At 45.3% G+C, this 23,326-nt stretch overlaps 1 protein-coding gene across 18 annotated transcripts in view; it reads left to right on the top strand.

The window, feature by feature from the left end:
- The window catches only part of ZMAT4 (zinc finger matrin-type 4), a 186,995-nt gene extending 165,466 nt beyond the window's left edge, over window positions 1-21,529 (top strand). For 11 of the 18 annotated variants that reach the window (XR_015950411.1, XR_015950407.1, XM_088671415.1 and 8 more), the window contains one exon: window positions 21,080-21,529. Coding sequence is in view for 9 of the 18 variants with exons in the window: in XM_088671415.1 (XP_088527541.1) it covers window positions 21,080-21,095 (16 nt within the window). In the remaining 9 variants the exon portion in view is untranslated. Of the gene's footprint in view, window positions 1-4,520; window positions 4,843-21,079 lie in introns of all 18 variants that reach the window. The other 7 variants (XR_015950408.1, XR_015950409.1, XR_015950404.1 and 4 more) reach the window with 2 other exon arrangements.
- Window positions 21,530-23,326: the final 1,797 nt, after the last annotated feature.

Genomic DNA, 23,326 nt, shown 5'->3' with positions numbered 1-23,326 from the left:
AAAACATTAAAGCTATGTGTGAGCAGCATCTCAAAAGTTATCCACCCTGTTGGTGGCAGAGAAATCAGGAGGATCATTTCACTAAATTTCTCCAGGGGGAGAAGAGAAATACTCCAGCAGTTGCTCAGGGGTGGAGTTCACCATTAGAAAATGCCATAGTACAGCTTCTTTTGTATATAAGGTTTTCTTTTGAAGAGCAAGAACTTCATGTGTCCAATGAGTTTCTGGGGCCAATTCAGGGCATTAGTACTTGCATGCAAACTCCACAATCGCTTGAAAACCAGGTACCTAAAAGATTGCCTCTCCCAGTACCAACCATCTTGGACCATATGGCTGGCAGAGGAGCCCCACCATTGAGCTCCACTTCTGCTGGCAATAATCTTCCCTTTCTGCTCTCTTGCAAAGAAAGAACCTTTCTTTTCTTAGCATGTTCTATATTTTTTCGCTTGTAATTTCCTCTGCACACCTCGCCTTTCCTCAACATCTATGAATATGAAAGGCCTTGACTAGATCCCCCTCACTGCATTTTTATTCCTTCCATTCTTCAGACAATGCAAATGATTTCTCTCTCAGCTTTTTTGCCTCTGAGCCAAAGCAGGAGTGACTGTTCTGTTAAGAGGAAGTTGACCTTCACTTCAAAGAGATTTATAAAAAGTTACCCTGCCTTAAATTGGATTTCTGGACATGAATGTGGACAGGGTAAAAAAAATGAAGAAATCTGAGCTATTATGCCCCCTTCCCTAGCCACTATCTGCCTGTTGGTTGTAGAGAAGGGGCAATATGAAGAAAGCCCCCGATGATTGATGACCATAGAGTTTGAGAGGGCCATGTGGTAGAAGGTGGTCCTTCCGGTGTCTGGGCCCCAAGCTGTTGGGGGCTTAATTGATGTAATCACCAGCATTTTGATTTGTGCCTGGAAACAGACCTCAACCATTATAGTTGTTTAAGACAGCGTTTCTCAACCGCTGTTCCGCGGCACACTAGTGTGCCGCGAGACGCTGGCTAGTGTGTCGCGACATGCGGCGACGAGAAGGGCGATTTGCATTGTGACGTGCCTGGCGGCCGCCAATACCAACCACTGACCCACCGGAAAGGAAGCCGGCCGGGTCACGACGCGACGCGAGGCGGGTCACGACACGAGGAGCCGCTAAGCCACTCGGTGGCAAGAGGCCGAAGCGGCTGCACGGTCCTGGCACCCTCCATTTTCCGATGTGTGCGGAGGGGAGGGCGGCTTAAAGAGCCAAGCCGGACGTGGAGCCGGAGCTTCTCCCGGCTGTTAGATTTATTTTAAACCCAGAAAAGCTGCTTTCTCCTCCGCGCACCCCCGCCCCGCATTCATATCCAGCGGCAGCTCCATTGCAGAGCAGGGACATCCGGCCCCTGCAGCTCCCTCCCTCCTTCCCCAGCGACTCGTCTTTGCAGCCGCGGCTCCGCCCGCCTTCCCGGAGACACCGAGAGAATCATTCAAGGTCATTCCGGCAGACCGTCCTCTTCCTCTCCCCTCGGCGGTGGAGGAACATACCCGACCCACGTAAGGGCTCCTCGGGGCAGGATCTGTCGGTGTCTCCTGCCACCGCAGCGCCACCCAGGCCAGATTCACCAGGCGCCGCTCCTCCTTCTCCTTGCTGGCCACCCGGCGGGCTGGACGTGCCCGGGGGCGACGGGGAGCCGCCGCTGCTCTGGCTGCTGTCCTGCTCCCAGCCGTCCCAAAACCAGGCAAGTGTTTCTTACAGTCATAATTATATAGGGCAGCACAGAGTTTTTTCATGGAACAAGTGTGCCGTGGCCCAAAAAAGGTTGAGAAACACTGGTTTAAGAATTGCCTCATGAACTGCCTCTCTCCATATGAATCTACCCAGACCCTGCCCTTCTTTGTGTCCTCCTCCATGAGAGGTCCAGAGGGTGGCAACATGAGAACGGGCCTTCTCTGCTGTGGCTCCCCATCTGTGGAATGCTCCCCCCAGGGAGGTTCTGCTGGTGCCCTCATTATACACCGTGAGGCACCAGGTGAAAATGTTCTTCTTCAGTCAGGCCTTTTGTTGTTGTTGTTGTTGTTTAGTTGTTTAGTCATGTCCGACTTTTCATAACCCCATGGACCAGAGCACTCCAGGCACTCCTGTCTTCCACTGCCTCCCGCAGTTTGGTCAAACTCATGTTTGTAGCTTCGAGAACACTGTCCAACCATCTCATCCTCTGTCGTCCCCTTCTCCTTGTGCCCTCAATCTTTCCCAACATCAGGGTCTTTTCCAGGGAGCCTTCTCTTCTCATGAGGTGGCCAAAGTATTTGAGCCTCAGTTTCACGATCTGTCCTTCCAGTGAGCACTCAGGGCTGATTTCCTTCAGAATGGATAGGTTTGATCTTCTTGCAGTCCATGGGACTCTCAAGAGTTTCCTCCAGCACCATAATTCAAAAGCATCAATTCTTTGGTGATCAGCCTTCTTTATGGTCCAGCTCTCACTTCCATACATCACTACTGGGAAAACCATAGCTTTAACTATACGGACCTTTGTAGGCAAGGTGATATCTCTGCTTTTCAAGATGCTGTCTAGGTTTGTCATTGCTTTTCTCCCAAGAAGCAGGCGTCTTTTAATTTTGTGACTGCTGTCACCATCTGCAGTGATCAAGGAGCCCAAGAAGGTAAAATCTCTCACTGCCTCCATTTCTTCCCCTTCTATTTGCCAGGAGGTGATGGGACCAGTGGCCATGATCTTGGTTTTTTTGATGTTGAGCTTCAGACCATATTTTGCGCTCTCCTCTTTCACCCTCATTAAAAGGTTCTTTAATTCCTCCTCACTTTCTGCCATCAAAGTTGTGTCATCTGCATATCTGAGGTTGTTGATATTTCTTCTGGCAATCTTAATTCCAGTTTGGGATTCATCCAGTCCAGCCTTTCGCATTATGAATTCTGCATATAAGTTAAATAAGCAACCTGATCCTACGATGGAGGGGTTCACAGCATCATCACTCCAAGAGGGTCTTGCTTCCCCCACAGCAGTAGATTCAAAACAGAATCAACCATCATGCTCTGATGGCTCTAGCTTGCTGCCTTTACCCAACTGTAACCTTTCCCCTTCAACTCTAAAAGCTCCACCTCAAACTCTGCCTTTGTCCTTGAACTAATTCTGAGTTGAGGGAGGGGCTCATCCCATTTGCCATGTACCACAGAGCCCCATCTCTTTCCTCATGACACGTCACCTTCTTTTGTTCTCCTAATGGCACATGACCCAAGGTGATTTCCTCAAACTGGCCAAAACTGGCCTGGCTTATATTTTAACATTTGCTGAATCCAGAGGTTCAGTATCTGGGCCCCGGATATTCACAACAGGAGAGTCTGAAATTCATAACACAGGGGAGTCTGGCACTCACAAACTCATAACAATACAATAGATTACTGAAAACTAGAAAATATTTTATTAATCATTGATTTAAACATGAGTTGGTGTTTAACATAATTGCTATTATAGTACAATAGTCACAATTTAAGGATACGGTCCATCTTCATCTATATAAAAGCAACAATTTGCACACTTTGGAACATTTCGGAATTCAAACTGATTGAATTTCATACATTTGTAATTTTTGCTTTAGAAAGTTTATTTTGGGGGATGGATTTAAAAATAATGTAGAGTGCAATCCTTCCCCTGCATGTATGGAGTCCTCTGCACACAAACCCTTGCACATGGAAGGCAGAATCATGTGGTGGAGCTGATGCTTTATGTGCACAAGACCCCAGATTCAGTCCCTCCTATCGTCAGCTGAAAAGACCACAAGTGGGGGGCGGGGAACCCTCACTGAGACACTGTATAACTGCTGCTAGTCAGTCTAACTTGGAGTCCACAACTCCCATCACCCCTGTCCACTGGGCATGGTGGCTGGGACTGAAACTGGCTTTTCCCTGCAGACAAAGCAGAGTGAGACACAGGGGCAAGGAGAGGCCATGCCACAGGTGGAGAACACAGGACTCATAAGCAGCCTGGTTTCCATGGGGACCGGCAGTCAGTGGACGGCAAGAGTCATGTGCCACTCCCACAATGGGGTCAGGCAGGCTTCAGAACAGTTGGAGGAACCTTCTTCATTGGTCATAGCTGGCAGAAGGAGACCCAAGCCCTTGTGTCCTGACCCACTTTCTGAGGAACAATTTGGTCACCTTAGGCAGCTGTTGCAGAACAATATTTAAAGGCAGTGCATTGTCAGTTAATAATATTAATGCTATATTTTAACTGAATTCAGTTTTTAAATAAAAAAAATCTCAGGTGCCAAAATTTCTGGGGTTGGTCTTTCATTGGAGCATTCTAATGGAAACAGAAAGGGGAGAATAAATTACTAATGTTCACTTATTTGTTCTGCATCCAGTGAATACAAATGGCATTTGCTGCTGCTTTGCTTTCAGTCCACAAATAAGATACTGTATATTTTTTATTTTGCCTTGCATTTCCTTTGCATTGTAGTATATGTGGTGGAATAACATAGCAATGTGGCTCATGTAATGTTTGTAATTAATTATGCAATTCTGCCACAGTGGATAACAAGATGATGAGACATGAACTGCAGTGGAGCAGAGACGCTGCAGGGCAGAAGAGAGACTTTGCTTCTTCACACATAACTCCAGCCGCGTGATGACTGAGAAACTATCCTTCTGTGCGGCAGAGCACCGCGCATGTCATGTTTGAGGGTCATTATCTGGAATGGCACATTCTCCTGCATAGCACACCTCTATGTGCCAGGATCCCCTTGGGCTCACCACAGCAGTCAAGTGGAGCCCTCAGAACCGTGAAGAGTGCTAAGGGGTCGTTGTGGATAGAGAGTCTTCTCAGGGTACCAAGTCTGGAGGAGTGCATTTTGTGAGTCAAGTGATTTACTACCACTGTAGTTCAGGCATTAGTAACTTCAAATTAGAGTAGCCATACATCCAAGGAAACCTGGCCGTGTCCTCTTCTGGGGGGCCAACATGCCCATCTGGGTGGATTTTTACATTTTAAAGGAAATGTCCAGGTTTTTAGGGGGGTTGGGGCTTGGGCCCAGGTGGCTTGGCCTCAGGTTCGGGCAGTTCGGGCTGCTTGACATGCTGTGGCTGCTGCCAGCCCAAGCTGGGTACCTCTTTCCCTGACTCGGGTTGGCAGTGGCTTGAGCTGTCATTTTTGCTCTTCAAGATATGGCAACCCTATCAAGATTGGATTGCTGTAATGCACCCTGTCTCAGGCTTCCCTTGTGCTTGGTCTGGAAACCAGCTAGTGCAGGATGTTGCTGCACAGCTTCTGACAGGAGTGAGACCCTGTCAGAATATTAGCCTCCGATTAAAAGATATGCACTGGGTGCATGTTTGTTGTTGCACCAAATTCAAGGTGTTACTATTAGCATAAAAATCCATCCACCTCTTGGAATCAGCCTACTTAGCTGTTTTTATTGCCTCATATGTGCCCACTTGATTGCTTTGATCTGTGAAACTGGCACTATTACCAATACTACATAAAGTTCATTTTGCACATAGACCTTTTATTCTCTGGAACTACGTTCCTGTTGAAATTAGCCAGGTGCTTTCATTGTACTGTCGGGTTTTTTTTGTTTTTTTTAAAAAGCCTATCTAGACACATTTGTTTTTAAAATCTGTTTATTTCATGTACATTTTGATAATTTTATACCATTATTGGAAATGGCTTAGAAATAATTATTTTTTGACTAAATTTTGATAAATAAAAGGTGTGGTAGCTGAACTACAGAGGATGCTCAGACATGCATCGTTCTTTCCAAACTGCACCTGTGAATGTTGTAATTGCCCTGCCTGCTCCATCTTCTTTTCTCCTTCTTAGGAAAAGTAGCACAAGAAAGGCTACAGAAGGAAATAGATGAACCAGTATTTTTCTGGTTCATCCACTTCTACATATATTCACTCATGAATCCATTATGTTCTGTTTCCACATTAAGCTATGATTAAAAAAAAATTCACACAAAAATCCACATTTTAAATACAATTTTTAAAACCTATTTTCCCCCTCAATTTCACAATTCTAAGTACATTTTCTTTTGAGCAATTTTAACAAATACTTTGAGCCAAGAAATCAGTTGGAAAATTCAGACAGTGCAAAATCCAGTGGATAATTAAATTCCAACCTCACATGATGGTCTTTGGCTAAGCACTAGGTTTCCAATTATTTTTCCATAACTCTACATACAGAATTCTAGCCACTGTAATAATAAGATAATGCATGCTTTTGATGTTCTGGTCTTATGGACATTTTTACATAACTCAGTAGGTTCAAATAGGGATCTTCTTCTTTGACGCTCACTCGTAGCAGAGTAAGATTGTATTCTATAAACACAGTTTTGACAATGAGTCCCTAAGTGACTGTGGAGGCCAATTCTGGATCCACACATCCTTCCACAGTGGGGACATTGGTTTCCAAGCGGGAGTTGATCATGGTGTGGATTTGCCAAGCGTGCCTTCCTCTTAGCACGTTTCTCCCTTGCGTCCTGAGTTCAAGTGTCTTCAAAGCCCATGACACCTTTGGTCAAGGCTGTTCTCCAGCTGGAGCACTTGCAGGCCAGTGTTTCCCTGTTGTCAGTGTTTATACTACATTTTTTAAGATTTGCCTTGAGACAGTCTTTAAACCTCTTGTTGACCGCCAACATTACACTTTCCATTTTTCAGTTCGGAATAGAGTAGTTGCTTTGGAAGATGATCTTCAGGCATCCGCACAACATGACCAGTCCAACGAAGTTGATGTTGAAGAATCATTGCTTCAACACTGGCGATCTTTGCTTCTTCCAGTACACTGATATTAGTTTGCCTGTCTTCCCAAGTGATGTGTAAAAATTTTCAGAGATACCGTTGATTGAATCTTTCAAGGAGTTGGAGATGGCGTTTATAAGTGGTCCATGTTTCACAAGCATATAGTAAGGTTGGTAGTACAATAGCTTTGTAAACAAGCATTTTGGTTTCCCTGCGAATATCCCGGTCCTCAAACACTCTGCACTTCAATTGGGAGAAAGCCACACTCGCAGAGCTCAGGCGATGCTGGATTTCGGCATCAGTGTTGGCCCTTGTGGAAAGGTAACTGCCTAGGGAGAAGTGGTCAACATTTTCTAATGTTACACCATTGAGTTGGATTTGTGGCACTGCAGAGGGGTTATTTTGTACTTGTTCGTACAGCACTTTGGTTTTTCGGATGTTGAATGATAGGCCAATCTTTTCATAAGCGGCAGCAAATCTATTTAGGGTGGTTTGGAGGTCATCCTCTGAGCGTGCGCATACTATGTTGTCATCAGCATGATGTCAGGGTTGCGCCAGATGAGCAGGAGTGGTGGCAAACCCCCCTAGACGAAGCGGCAACCACAGAAGAGTCTGGGGAAATAGAGGAGCTCCTAACTGGAGAAGACTGGTGGCGGCACTCCTCAGAAGAGGAAGAATCAGATAGGGAAGAGGGAAGACCAGAACAGGAGGAGGAAGGAGTTGAGGCAGAATCAGGCCCTTGTGAGGAGAGGAGCTGTCGGGCCCTCTCCCCTCCTCCCTTCTCAGCTGTAGAGCGTAGAGCTGAGAAACAGAGGGAACAATTGGAGGCAGCTGCAGCTCGTAGAAAGGTGTGGTGATGAGCCGGCTACTTAAGGAAGGCTGGCTGCTTCCCTCACCAGCACCTGACTTCGGCTTCTCCTGACCTGATTCCCAACCTGGTACTGTTGGACCTCGGCTCCATCTGCATCCGACTGCTGCCTTCAGCACAACAGCCTGTTGGCGCCCTAACACATACTGAAGTTCTATGACAGAAGTTACGGTAACCTTACTCTTTGCTTTCAGCCTGCTCAGATTGAAGAGCTTTCCATCTGTTCAAAACTAAATAAGTGCTATGGTTAGAGTGGACCTGGTGGCAACTGGACTTCTCTGCGACCCTTCCCCTCTGCAGGGAGGTGGGACCGATTCAGATGGTCCACCCCCGCCACTTAATGGATCCAAATGGTTTCCAGAGAGGGGTAGGTAGGGGGTGCTTTATCCCATGTTGATGACATTTCAGCTGATTCCCTGGTGGCCCGCTGGAATGTGGAGCTATTGACTGTTTGGCTCTGAAGCGCCCTCTCCGATTGCATGGAGCCCGGACAGCCCCATGGTTTTCCACAGATCTGAGGGCAATGATACATTCGCTGAGACAGCTAGAGCACTGGTGGCGGATAACTCATACTGAAGCTGACCGGACACGGGTTAGAGCTCAATGTTGAGCCTTTCAAGTGGCGGTAGCGATGGCGAAGAATACTTTCTTCACCACCTCTATTGCATCTGCAGAAAACAGCAGCAGGAGACTTTTTCAGGTGGTTCGCAGTTTAGCGGAACCACCTGCTCCATCAGGGCCCAGTATGGGCCACGTGATCTCCTGCAATGATTTTGCAAAGTTTTTTGCAGATAAAGTCGCTCAGATTCAGGAAGAGGTAGACTCAATGGTGGGAGCAGGACCGGGGCAGGGGAGTGCTAGAGTCCTGTCTAGTCAAGTTGTGTGGGATCAATTCCAATCTGTTACCTCTGAGGATGTGGACAGGCTACTTGGATGAGTGAAACCAACCACCTGTCTCCTTGATCCTTGCCCATCCTGGCTTATAAAAGCTAGCTAGGAAGGGCTGGGCAATGGGCTTCGTGGGTTGGTGAATGCTTCTCTCTGTGAGGGAGCCTTCCTAGACCCATTGAAAGAGGCGGTTATTAAATTGCTTCTTTAAAAACCATCTTTAGATGGGGCCAATATGCATAGCTACCAAGTTTTCCCTTTTCTCGCGAGGAAGCCTATTCAGCATAATGGAATTTCCCTTTTAAAAAGGGAGAACTTGGCAGCTATGAATATGGCCAACTATTGCCCAGTCTCAAATCTTCCATTCTTGGGCAAGGTGATTGAGCAAGTGGTTGCTGAACAACTCCAGGCATGTTCGACAGTGGAATTTGCTGCCAAGGAGTGTGGTGGAGTCTCCTCCTTTGGAGGTCTTTAAGCAGAGGCTTGACGGCCACTTGTCAGGAATGCTTTGATGGTGTTTCCTGCTTGGCAGGGGGTTGGACTGGATGGCCCTTGTGGTCTCTTCCAACTCTATGATTCTATGATTCTATAATGAGAAACAGATACAAGACCCACTAAAATCTCTAAATGATGTCCATGATTTCATTGATCTAGGTTCATGTCCCTGTTTATTTTAGAGCCTGTAGCTCACATGCTAGTCCCAAGTGGTGAGGCCAAGGGCCAAATGCCTCTTTGTCTGGTAGGGGGTTGGACTGGATGGCCCTTGTGGTCTCTTCCAACTCTGATTCTATTCTATGATTCTATCCCATCAGGTCCACTGGCTTTGCTGTTTTTCATTTGGTTAATAGCTGTACACAAAACTCTCCCAGATTTGGAGATACTGCAAGCTCATCTCTAACTTGTTTTTGCGGAATTTGTGAGAGGACCTCGGCAACTACGGAGGAGTTGCAGTTAAGGAGATGTTGGTAATGTTCTTTCCAGCGCAGTGCAATAGCTTCTTTATCTTTTAGAAGTGTGATACCGTCTGCTGAGCGTAGGGGGCATATGCTATGATTTATTGGCCCATAGATGGTCTTTGTGGCTTTAAAGAAACTCTGTGCATCATGAGTGTCAGCTAAGTGCTGGATATCTTGCGCTTTTTTTTTAATCCACCAGGTGTTTTTTAGTTCTCTGGTTCTTCTTTGAATCTCAGCCATAGCGTTGGCATAGGTTTTTTTCTTAGTGGCACAGTTTCTATTTCTTTGCCAGATCTGTAAGGCCTTCCTTTTCTTGTCAATCATGCTTTCAATCTCACTGTCATTCTCATCAAACCAGTCCTGGTGTTTCTTTGTTTGGTATCCAATAGTTTGCATAGCTGCCAAGTTATCCCTTTTTTACAGGGATTTTCCCTTATGCTGAATAGGCTTCCTCGCAAGAAAAGGGAAAACTTGGCAGCTATGAATAGTTTGTTCACAGGCTGCAATAATGGATGTTTTTACTTTTGTCCAGTGTTCCTCGATGTTATCAGGGAATTCTGAAAGCAGATGGTCCTTAAGAGTCATTTGGAAGCGGGATCCCTTAATGGGATCTTGAAGGGCTTGAGTGTTCATTTTGCGCCTTAGTTTCCTTTCTTGAAGCCTGCGTTGAGGTATAATCTTGATAGCCATCGTGGAGTGTATTAGTCCAGCAGTCGGCGCTCGTCATAGCTCTGGTAAGGAGCACATTACGGTGATCTTTAGCACAGACAATAACATAGTCTAAGAGGTGCCAGTGGTTTGACTGAGAATGGCTCCAAGGAGTTTTAAATTTATTTTTCTGTCGAAAGAGTGTGTTGGTAATAACAAGGTGGTGTGCTGCACATATTGTCAAAAGTAAAATTCCATTCTGGTTGCTGCTGCCAACTCCTCCTTTCCCAATAGTCCAGGGATCAGCAAACTTTTTCAGCAGGGGGCCAGTCCACTGTCCCTCAGACCTTGTGGGGGGCCGGACTATATTTTGGAAAAAAATATAAATGAATTCCTTTGCCCCACAAATAACCCAGAGATGCATTTTAAATAAAAGAATACATTCTACTCATGTAAAAACATGCTGATTCACGACCGTCCGCGGGCCGGATTGAGAAGGCGATTTGGCCGCATCCGGCCCCCGGGCCTAAGTTTGGGGACCCCTGCAATAGTCCCAGGCCACAGATCAAAATCTCGCCCAACTCTTGCATTAAAATCACCCAGGAGGATAATTTTATCTTCCTTAGGTGTCTCTGATAGGACGGTATCAAGCTGAGAGTAAAATTTTTCTTTAATGTCTTCATCAGCATCCAGTGTTGGTGCATAAACGCTTATAATAGTAGCCTGTTAGTTTTTGGTGTGCTTTATTCAAAGGGTTGAGAGTCGCTCATTAATGCCAGTAGGGTCTTCTGACTGGAGTTTCACAAGCTTGTTTTTGATAGCGAAGCCTACCCAATGTATTTGATGTTCTTGTTCAGATAGACCTTTCCAGAAGGATGTGTAGCCTCCTTTTTCTTCCTTCAGTTGTCCCTCACCTGCTCTCTGAGTCTCTTCAAGCACTGCAATAGCGATGCTAAAACGTAGCAGCTCTCTTGCAATGATGGCAGTTCTGCGTTCAGGACACTCGCTGTCTGTGTTATCTGACAAAGTCCGTATATTCCATGTTCCAAAGTTCAATTGTCTTTTACGACTGCTGGGTGGTGACCCCACTTGGCGCAGTAATCCAGTCAGGGGGAAAGGGAGGCAGACTATGTTTAGGACACCTTTTCTAGCCCCTCACCCTTTTCGGGGTGAGCAGAGTGGATCCTAAAAAGGGCTGCTCAGTCATGGCTACAGCTGCCAAGCTGCTCAACTGCCTTGTTCCTTGAGTCAGAATGACTGAATCTGTATCCACCGTCCATGTGCCCGATCATGACTAGGGGCTTCCAGATTTCACAATCCTGCCCCCATTACCATTTGCCGATTGCCATGGGATCTTTGGGGTTTGGGTTGGGTTTTTGGAAGACGCCTGTGCATGAATTTGTTTTATGTGTGTAGATCAGTCTTCGCAGTAGGGCTCTGTTCCGATGGCATGAAGTAGTCACAACAAACTGGTAGATTCCTATCTGCTGCAGCCTTCATCCGCCTTCACAGTTGTTGTAACATACCGCTTGTTATCATCCGCCTGTTCTGCCGTTGAGGACTTCTTGGATCATTCTTTGTCTAGCTCCTTCCGTTTGACCTTGCCGCCTTGGTTGACCCTGCTGGGAGTACGAGATTCCCAATGGCTTCGCTCACAAGGGTCATAGGAACATGCAAGCCCACTCACCACGATAAGGTGATGATCCAGCGAGTGGGAAATGGGGATCTAATGCAACTTCATAAGAGTACAGCAGTTACCATTTGCCACTAGCAAGGGCTTTTGCAGGAGCTGAAGCCAGAAAATAGGGCAGCACAGCACAACTGACTTAGAATGAAGGCAGAGCTTTGGCTTCTGTTTCCATCAGTGAAGGTGTCGAGATGCCAAATCTGATTGGCTAATTGATTCCACGATCTCATTGCATTTCCTGTGCAATTGCTAATCCACTGCAACCTCTCAAAGGAGAAAAAAACGGGTGGCAACAGCGGAAGAGAATGGCATCACCACAGCAGCAGCAGCAGAGGAAAACAGACCTGCAAATCACTGTTAAAACCAGTCCCAAAGGAGGCAACATTTTGTGCCTCTCAAAAGTCACCCCCCAAGAAGCTTTTAAGGGCAAAAGCTCAGTGTGGAATTCTGAGAAAGAGCAACCATTTCAAAGGTGATTGAGAGATTAGGGATCTTTTCCTCAGAAGATTGTTTTATTGATGTTTTATTGATGTTTTAATATTCTATTAACTGTTCTGAGATTTTTCTTAAAAATATAAAGCAGTATAGAAATGAAAACAACAACAACAACAACAGCCATGTCCCTGCCCCAACTTGCCCCCCCAAAAATCTGCATTGCTTCTCCAGCTGAGGGCTGGTTGATTTAATGAGGGCTGGTGAGATATGTTGCACACTAGCTGTTGGTTTTATTTAGACTGAGCACAGCTGCCTAATTGGAGCTGGTAATTATTAACATAAGCTGTTTTGTCATCCTGAGATTTGAGCTAATCAAAATATTATCTCTATCTTGCTGGAGAAAATGTCACCTTCCCCCTATGATTTCATCCCCCCCCCCCTTTTAAAAAAGTTCACTTTGGTTTTGTTTGGGATTCATAAGCAAATGTGGCCTGATTGGGCTGAGGAGTGTAGACTTAATACACAAAGTGTGCTACAGATGAATGTCTCAGTGGCAGAGCACCTGCTTGGTCTGGTTCAACCCCCAGGGTCTCCAGTTGAAAAGGATCAGATAGTAGTTCAAAAGAGTCTCTGTCTCAGCTTCTGGAGAGCCATTGCCACCCAGAGAAGACAACCCTGTGCAGGAAGACAAATTGCCAGGTATAAAACAGCACCCCAATAATCCAAGACCATCCACTCTCTTCTAGGGATGCTTCTTTTGCAATTTTCTACATTTCTGCTTCATTGACTATGCAAAAGCCTTTGACTGTGTCGACCACAGCAAACTATGGCAAGTTCTTAAAGAAATGGGAGTGCCTGATCACCTCATCTGTCTCCTGAGAAATCTCTATGTGGGACAAGAAGCTACAGTTAGAACTGGATATGGAACAACTGAGTGGTTCAAAATTGGGAAAGGAGTACGACAAGGTTGTATATTGTCTCCCTGCTTATTTAACTTATATGCAGAATTCATCATGCGAAAGGCTGGACTAGATGAATCCCAAACCGGAATTAAGATTGCCAGAAGAAATATGAACAACCTCAGATATGCAGATGACACAACCTTGATGGCAGAAAGCGAGGAGGAATTAAAGAACCTTTTAATGAGGGTGAAAGAGGAGAGCGCAAAATATGGTCTGAAGCTCAACATAAAAAAAACCAAGATCATGGCCACTGGTCCCATCACCTCCTGGCAAACAGAAGGGGAAGAAATAGAGGCAGTGAGAGATTTTACTTTCTTAGGTTCCATGATCACTGCAGATGGTGACAAACCTAGACAACATCTTAAAAAGCAGAGACATTACCTTGCCTACAAAGGTCCGTATAGTTAAAGCTATGGTTTTCCCAGTAGGGATGTATGGAAGTGAGAGCTGGACCATAAAGAAGGCTGATCACCAAAGAATTGATGCTTTTGAATTATGGTGCTGGAGGAGACTCTTGAGAGTCCCATGGACTGCAAGAAGATCAAACCTATCCATTCTTAAGGAAATCAGCCCTGAGTGCTCACTGGAAGGACAGATCGTGAAGCTGAGGCTCCAATACTTTGGCCACCTCATGAGAGAAGAGAAGAATCCTTGGAAAAGACCTTGATGTTGGGAAAGATTGAGGGCACTAGGAGAAGGGGACGACAGAGGACGAGATGGTTGGACAGTGTTCTCGAAGCTACGAACATGAGTTTGACCAAACTGCGGGAGGCAGTGGAAGACAGGAGTGCCTGGCGTGCTATGGTCCATGGGGTCACGAAGAGTCGGACACGACTAAACGACTAAACAACAACAACAACAACAACATCCAAAATTGTTCCTGGAGTTTCAAATTGTCTAGTCCTGTTTCTAAAGCACCTTTCCCCAACCAGGTGCCCTCCTGATGTTTTGGACATTAACTCTCATCAGACTCAGCCAGCATGACTGATGGGAGTTGTAGTTCAAAACTTCTGGATGGCACCAGTTTGGGGGAAGCTGCTCTATAGACAAGGGTGGATATGAGCTGGGATTGGGGTGGGGGGAGATCACACAAATTGCAACAGGTGGTTCCTACTCCCAGGACAGAATGTACAAGCATTGCTGAAATCTGGAATGGTTTTCAGTGAATCAGAAGAAAGGGCCTGAGAGAAGCTTTCAAAAATGTTCAGCAGCCAGGCCAGTAGACTGAAACTTCCATTTCAAGATCCAGAAAGAATCTACCTATATTTCCAGAAAAGCCCAGTTGTCCTGACAATTTCCAAAATGTGATGCTACGGTAGTTTCTACAATTGTATATTTCACCTGCCACCAAAAAGTCCAAATTCACATGAAAAACCAAAATCTGTTCTCCTCTAGGTAGAGGGGAATCTACAGGGTTAGGGTGATTTTATCCAGTACTGTAGTTGTGCATATCCCTATAGATATGCACAAAGAGCAATATTTGAGTTGGCAAGGGCTGAGAAGCTGCTGTTTGAAACAGAAAGTGCCATTTGGGGTGGATGAATTATCTAGGGCTATTGATTCACAAAGCAAAAAATCAGGCATCCCATGTCCTCCATCAAGGCATGCAGGAGTTCAACGAAACAGCCCAGCCAAGTAAAACCCTTCAAGGCTGCTGGAAGGGGGAGCAAGACAGGGAGGCTTCGAAGGCTGTCTTTGGCCCCCAGGCCTGAGGTTTCCCACACCTGCGCGGAGGGATGGGGGAAGGAAATCCATCCACTGGAATGGGGGGAGGTAGTGCAACATTCCCACATTTTGAGCAACAGCCCAAATAGCAAAGCGGAGATTATTTTCATGTGGAACAACATCAAGTCCTTGAAAATTGGAGAACAAAGAGAAACCATTGCAACTTGGAAGGAAGAGTGATGTGCTGGGGCAGAGCTTCTCGAGGCAAAACAGAAAGTGCCGCCTTGCTCTGTTGTCCCCACCATGCCTACTGCTGCTACCTGTCAGAGAAGTGGTGCTGGCATGGCTTGGTGCCAATCACACACAAGATCTCATGCAGTCCACCAGGTTGTCTGAGATTTCAGCCAGTATTGGAGCCGCTTCTGCATCAGAGACAGCAGGACAAGGGGGCACCCATGGGCTGCCGCCTTGCTTTCTGAGACAGTCAGCTCAGCCTGCCTAATGGGTGGGCCAGCTCTGAGCTAAAGGAAGGGCTATACTTCAGTGACAGAGCATGTGTCTTGCATGGAGAGAGTCCCAAATTTAAGCCCATGCATCTCCAATTAAAAAAACTAGGGTGAGGTCACAAGTAATGGGAAAGACCTGCCCACAAGACCAGTCAGAGTAAACAATATCCAATGGGCTAGAACTGCAGATGAGCAGGTCCGAAGATCTTGCACTTTGCAATCAATGTATAAGTAAGTAAAAATCCCAGTCTGCTTTGGTCAGCAAGCATCCAGGGCATGTACTGCCAACAACTGGCAAGGCAGAAATAACCCAGGAAAACAGGAGAGTGGGAAGCCGCTTCCCTTCCCCTCTCCTCCTCCTCTGGACTGTGGCGCGCAGTACTTGGGGCAGTGCAGGCATGCACTCCACCTAAGAGACAGAGACTGGCCCAAGCTCACCACCCAGTGAGCATCTTAGCTCCCACATCCTAGGCCAGCACCCTGAGCCCATGGCACCACTGCTAAGATCTTCTGGGATTTAGCTTTGATTTCTCCAAAGTCAGCTCCACTACACAGAAAAAAAGAGTGGAGGGATGCTCTTCCTCTTTAACTCATCCCCCACCCCCATATTTTTAAATTTGCTGTCAAGCACAGTATTCTCTCACCTTCCCCAATATACCTTTACAACTTTCTTCATTGTCTGCTTTTATAACCTTGCATTTCTAGGCAGACAATGTTTTCCTCCATTGCATTCATCTTCATTCACCTTTAAAGTAGAAATCCCACATAATCAAAATATATTCCTGAGAGATGTTCAAGTTACTCTCCCCAGTTAGATTTCCATAAAACTTAAGGAAATTTTGTTAAGCACCAAAGCAATAAAGCACATCTGCCACATTTTTTCTAAAAGATTATAATGGGGGGGGGGGGGAATTTGAATTGCTGCAACATTTATTAATAGCCACAAGTTTATTCTATGCGCTTCATGCTTCATGCAGAGAACTGACTAATATATGAAAAAGAGGTCTGTAGTGCAATAATAACTCTAGCAGATGAATAATTATAAAAACTAATTGGGATTTAAAGGCACTTTAATTTATCATTACTTCCATGCTGCTAGAAAGAGGCTGGAATTGTTCCATCATGATGAGATTTAAAGTTCTCATATTTCCTTTTTTGTTGAAAGGGGGAAATGGTTATCTTGATTTGTTTAAAAATATTGATCACATTTTGAAAATCACTGAATGGGTTATGGATTTCAGGGGCATATATATTATAGTGATGGATTGACTTTTGCACCCCAAAGAAAACATTTGTTCTCTCACTGTTAGTTGTTTAGATGCTCACATGTGGTTTTTGGGAGGGGATCCCAGCCCAGGGGCACCAGGTAGAGTGGTAGGTAGATGTTCACAGGGGGAGAAGAGGAATGTCCATCATCACCAACTACACCACTTCTGGTCTGCACCAATCTGCCATCTGTGCTCCAACTGTGGCACCATCAAGAAGGAAGCATTCGCTGGATCCTCCCATTCACCAGACACACACACCAAGAAAGGGGGGGGGATTGCATCAGCCCTGGAGTTGGCGTGCCGATTGTGCTTCCCATTGCAACCAGTGGGAGGGAAAAACTGGGACAGGAAGCACCAAAGAAAAGTAGAAGAGACAAAATGAACCCCACAGAAGGAACAACAGCCTTGTGCTAAGCCAGGCCATTGGTTCATACAGCTCACGACTGTATTTTCCACACTGACTGGCAGTGGCTCTCCAGGGCAGGCATCCCCAAACTGCGGCCCTCCAGATGTTTTGGCCTACAACTCCCATGATCCCTAGCTAACAGGACCAGTGATCGGGGAAGATGGGAATTGTAGTCCAAAACATCTGGAGGGCCGAAGTTTGGGGATGCCTGCTCCAGGGTGTCGGACAAGAGGTCTCCAGTTCTACCTGGAGATCCTATGGGGATTGTGCCTGGGACCTTCTGCTCTACACAGAGCTACTCTGGCCCTTCTGTCCTGCTGGTGCAAAACCAGCAGAGCACAGGATTTATTTTTTGCTTGCCTTTATGCCTCACCTTTTCTTTTAAGGATCTCAGTCTGGCTCCTCATTTAATCCTGTGAGGGAGGTTGGGCTGAGAGGGAGTGGCTGACCCAAGGCCACCCAGTGAACTTCATGGCTGAGGGGGGATTGGAACCCTGGTCATCTACTTCCTAGTTCAGCCCTCTAGGAATTGGGCAGTTCACCTACCTGAGATTCTGATTCTCCAAATATATGTATTTGTATGTAATTTTAGCAAATTAATTCCCCCCAATATATATCCATTTTTGCATGTTATTTTCACTAATATAGGCATTTTTGTAGACACTTTACCCCAGCATATGCATTTTTTCACAGGTTACTTGGCTGGAAAACTGAATTGCAAAATTGGAAGAAGTGTGAATTTTGAAGGATAGCCTTGTTTCCGTTTTCATATTGTTTTGTAAAGTGCATTCACCTTTAAATGCCTACTTGCACCAGGCACCAGCCATTTTGCTCAGGTGTTGGTTCCTGGCATCTGCACAGGTCGGCAGTGTGTGCCTAAGCCTGCTTTGCCCTTTTAACATCCCCCCCCCATTCTGCCCCCATTTCTCCCTCTTCTGGGTCCAAAAGGACCTGTGAATCAATTGGATGCACCTAAAATGTATTCATTTCTCCCCCAGTCTCAGGCTGCATTCAATCTTCACATGCACATGGGGGAAGGGAGAAAACACAACAAAAACAGTCTTTGTGGTTGTGTTGTGCCTATGGCTGCATCAAGTCTCTTTTTTTGGTGTGGTGCAGGAGCTGAATGGCATGGCCCCCAAACAATCTTTTTTTGCCATATATTTTTTTATTAATTTTTCAACATACAATAATAATATCCATCACATTTTTCCCTATTTTAACATTTTGGCTTTTTAAGGCCATGACTTCCTTCAAACCCTTCTTATGATATTCTAGTATTCATTCCTAATCTTTCTACTTCATAAATCAATCACTGCCTTAAATCTTCACACTTAATCTTATCACTAAAATTCCATACTACAATGACTTTCCTTTTTTACCTTACAAAGCTTCTCGCAATCCTACCAACGTATTCAATTGAGTTCAAATAATCTGCAAATTTAGTCCAATTTAGTCCAGTCTTTGATGAACTTCTGGTCCCTCTGTTCTCAGATTCTTCCCATCATTTTGTCCAATTCCGCATATCCCATCAATTTCACTGTCCATTCTTCCTGCTGTAATGGTGCTGTTGTGGCTACTCTTGAGTAAAGATGCCCACATCCGCTCTGTCTTTAACAGTTTTATTGTGCATAGTATTTACAGTGCAGAGAGAGCAGAAAACATGACCTCTCAGTCACTCGCAGAATCCGGGAGTGGACGTTTCCTGTTGTGTGACCAGCATAAGATTTTGGGCACCCCGAAACGCCTCCTCCTGACCTTACATTTGGTGGCGCGCCTCAATTCGGGCACTGGAAGGGGCTGCATGTTCCCCTCCACCTGTTGGACAGGGCATTGGTAAGGGCTCTCTAATATTGCTGAGCCCTGACTCCTCCATTCCGCTAACTTCCTCACTCCTCCCCTCTGACCCGCTGCTGCTGCTGCTCTCACTGGGCAAAGTGCTGGTCAGCAGGATGGGGGGAGACTCCCCTGACATTCAGTGATTCTTCTCGTGTTTCCATTTTTGTGCAATTATATTCTCGCAGTCACTGCATATTGGAAAAGTTAAACATCTTGTTTTTTTATTCCGGTACCTGTAATTCCCAACGGAAAATCTTCTGGGTTTTTAGCAAATGTATATTTCAACATTTTCTTAATTTCATTATATAACATATCCCAAAAGCCTTTCACCTTCTTACATTCCCACCACATATTATAAAAGGTACCTTCTTTTTCTTTACATTTCCAACATTTATTCTCAACTTTATATATTTTAGCTAATTTAACCGGTGTAATATACCACCTGTATAGAATCATAGAGTTGGAAGAGACCACAAGGGCCATCCAGGCCAACCCCCTGCCAAGCAGGAAACACCATCAAAGCATTCCTGACAGATGGCTGTCAAGCCTCTGCTTAAAGACTTCCAAAGAACACCACACTCCTTGGTAGCAAATTCCACTGTCGAACAGCTCTTACTGTCAGGAAGTTATTCCTAAAGTTTAGGTGGAATCTTATTTCTTGTAGCTTGAATCCATTGCTCTGTGTCCGCTTCTCTGGAGCAGCAGAAAACAACCTTTCCCCCTCTTCTATATGACATCCTTTTATATATTTGAACATGGCTATCATATCACCCCTTAACCTTCTCTTCTCCAGGCTAAACATACCCAGCTCCCTAAGCTGTTCCTCATAAGGCATTTGTTTCCAGGGCAACAAAAATGGTCAAAGGCCTGGAAACGATGCCTTATGACGAACGGCTTACAGATAATTTCATTCTTTCCCACACTTCCAAATCTCTCTATCTTATTCCACACCTTTTCATAATTGTCTTGAAAAAGATTTATATTCTTTGGTGTTAACCATATTCACAAATATTTATTTTTTTAACCACTTCAATGCTAGTTATTTTTATTTCCAATTAAGCTGTTTTAACCAACCTCTTCGATCCAATTCGATTTTTTTCTTTACTTGAGAATCGGTCGCTGAGCCGTGGAGATGCGAGGCTGCGTTGCTCACGAGTAGAAAATGGTGACCTGTGCCTGCGCCTCAATCTCGCCAGACTTCTTGCCCCCGATTGGGGCTTTCAGAAGGCAGAGAGACCTCTCTTCAGCACTGCTGGGTACCCAGTCCCCAAACAATCCTCTTGGGGTTTTCAGGGGGTTGTGTCGCCCTTGCAAACACCCCTATTTCCCATGAGAAACCGGACTCTCCCTGAAGGGCTGAATCACATCTCCTTTCGGCTCCTCGTCCTGACTGGAAGTCCGGCCCCCAAACAATCTAGATAACTATATGTACAATGACACCAAGACCATGAGATGCAATCCTGCATGTGACCTTATTGAGGTTGCTCTTTTATTTACTCCTTTTTTTGCAGTGTTTTGTTAAAGTGCAGTGGGAAGATGCAAACAAGCAGGAAACATTGAAATGGTCCAGCAAGCTGTTTATGCCACAACACTGGAGTTAATTTGAGAATTTAAAAGGAAATTTTGCAAGGGGGGGGGTTGGTGGTCACATGGCCAATAGTCCTGCAGGCAAGGAACCTGAATGGAAAAGGCCGCAGAGAGCAGGTGCAGGGCATTTTGAAGATGTTGGGCCCCCATCCCCAGGTAATTTGAACATTTAATATGAAAAGGACATTGCCAGTTCTCCCCCTCCCCAGGGGAGGGAAGCATTCCACAAAAACAGTGTGTGGGCTTTGCCACAGCATGGCCACTAATCTTTTCATTTGGTTAGGTTTGTGAAATGTGTACCTCACTTCCCACTAAGTAAGTCCCAAAGCAATTTAGAACAAAAAATGTAAATGTTGCAATAAAACCACAGAAACATGATTGAAAGCAGATTTAACTATGCAATAATATAAATGGTGCTGCCCCAAAACTCTAGAAAACAAACAGCTCTCAAGAACCAAAATGATGCCAAGGCTGGCGCCAGATCAGCCTCCCTGGAGAAAGCATCCCATAAACAAGGGGCTACTACAGTTAAGGGCTGTTCTTTGGCCCACATCTCTCCAGAGAGCCCTCAGATTTTGTGCTTTCATTCCTGTTGCAAATGAGTAAGAAGCTTCTTCCTCCCCCCTTTTTTTGCAGCCTGAAGAACCAGTAGAAGGTCACCCAAGACAGTGACATTTGACCACAACAGTTTCTTCTCCAAAGAAGAGCTACCGTATGTTGACTATGTCTAGGAGGCTTTCTGGGACAATGAGCACTTCCTGTCTGGCATCATTAATGTATAGCTAATCTTTGCTTTGGACAATGAATGGATTTTAATTTAATTTTTATTTTGTGGTGAGTAACAAGATTCAGATGGATTTTTTTACCCTTGGAGATAAGAGTCTATATATATTCAACATGAAATCAAGAGAGTATGTTTAAAAATGTAAAAAATATCTTCAGAGACCATTGGAATAAAATATTTTTTTCTTTTTTCATATTTATTCTTAGATTTCTTCAGAGTATAAGATCCTATTAAATAGTCCATGATTGTGATGTAAGTAAGTAACCATTCTTCAGCAAGAAATAAACATGATGTCTTCACCACATTCTGCATACTTCTTGTCATCTGCACTGAGAGGGGGAGAAAAAAATGGCTCTTGACCAGGCATCCCCAAACTTCGGCTCTCCAGATGTTTTGGACTACAATTCCCATCTTCCCTGACCATTGGTCCTGCTAGCTAGGAATCATGGGAGTTGTAGGCCAAAACATCTGGAGGGCCGCAGTTTGGGGATGCCTGCTCTTGACCTTTGGATGTAAACTGGAGACAGGTAGAAAAGAGTTGGAAGTAGATGGAGAGAAGCATCACTTCCTGTAGTGCATCCTGGAGTCATGCCTCCTGGTGTCCTGGTGGCCTTCTATAAGTTGTTGGACTTCAACTTCCATCAGCCCCAGGCGGCATGATGAAGCACCATCAGGTAGGATGGAAGATTCAATCCAACAACATCTGGAAAACCACAGCTTTGCCATCCCTGTCTACACTGTGACTTCTGGTCAAACAGGATATTGAAGGTGTTGGAAACAATTCAAAAACCTACTTACACTTTTTCCATCGAAAACAGAAATAGGAGTGGAAATGGCTGAGGTTTGCTTATTTGCTCCATGAATCTATTCTGTCCATACAATCAGTCTCTGCTTCTGTTGTTGCTTTCACCCCACAAACAATATACGCAGTAACTGATTACACACATTGCTTTGTGTTTCCTTTGCATTGAGTTTAACAGAGTGGAATAATGTAATGACAATATAACTTAACTACATGATTAAGTGGCAAAATCACATACCGTAACTACATGATTAAGTAAGTTACGGTATGTGATTTTGCCACAGCAGCACCGAGAGGAAGAGCTAAGTTTTGGGCAAAAGACAAACTGCAGCAGCACGGAAACACTGCTGCACGTGACAAATACAGTGCAAAACGGAAAACATTGATACAATGTTTTATAATATTCTTCAGAAATTCTTATAATTTCTTTTGGTTCATCTATAATTTCTTCTCACACTCTTTATTTATTAACCTTTGGTTTTGTTTCTTTATTTGCCCAATCCTGTACAGCTTAGGCATGTGATCTGGCAACCTGGCCTAAGACCACCTGGCAAAAAGGGTGCTGTAAATCAAAGCGTACAGTCAGTGGCAAGGGCCTAATCCTCAGAAATTGGGCCATGCTTCTCCTGACAGCCCTGTGTGCACAGCTCCAAAAGAGAACTCAGAATCCAGCATAACTCTTGGTTGTTCGCACAGCAGCAGTATGTGGGATGTGAAATGAACCTGCTCCAGTCACAGCTCCTTTTTGCCTCCTGCGGTGTGGCATGCTGCCTAGGACCTTGCATGTTTGCGGGAGGAGCTCAGGGCACCTGGAAAAAGGCACTTTGTACCCAAGGAACATGCTCCACAAACACTGGGCACCTTGAGCGCTCCTGAAATGGAGAAAGGGGAGTAAAGGAGGCCTCCCTACTAACCTGTCTTTCTCAAGCTTTCCCGGCAAATAGGAACATGGCAGCAGCTGCACCTTGCACACCCAGAAACACCAGCAACCACCCACAAGGAGCAGCAGCCAGAGCCTGAAAATAAGGTCAGTTCAGGAGAGAGGGTCCTAAATGGAAGGACCAAGAACACCCCCATCCCTAATATAGTGGGCTGACGACAGCAATGAACCTCCCTGCCCCAAGGCTGCCCTGCAATGTCCAGAAGAGCTACCCTCCGGGTATGCTGAGGCCTCCCAGCAACACCTCCCAACCCTGCGCACTGCAAGAGTTACAAGCACTTTGCAGGGGATCAGGCACCATGGCTGCCATGGACACATGGAGGCTTACCAGATCAGGCATGTGGAACCAGGAATCAT

Source organism: Zootoca vivipara, chromosome 6 (genome assembly GCF_965207765.1).
Source record: "Zootoca vivipara chromosome 6, rZooViv2.hap1.1, whole genome shotgun sequence".
Taxonomy (NCBI): Eukaryota; Metazoa; Chordata; class Lepidosauria; order Squamata; family Lacertidae; genus Zootoca; species Zootoca vivipara.
This window is presented reverse-complemented; position numbering and strand designations above follow the sequence as displayed.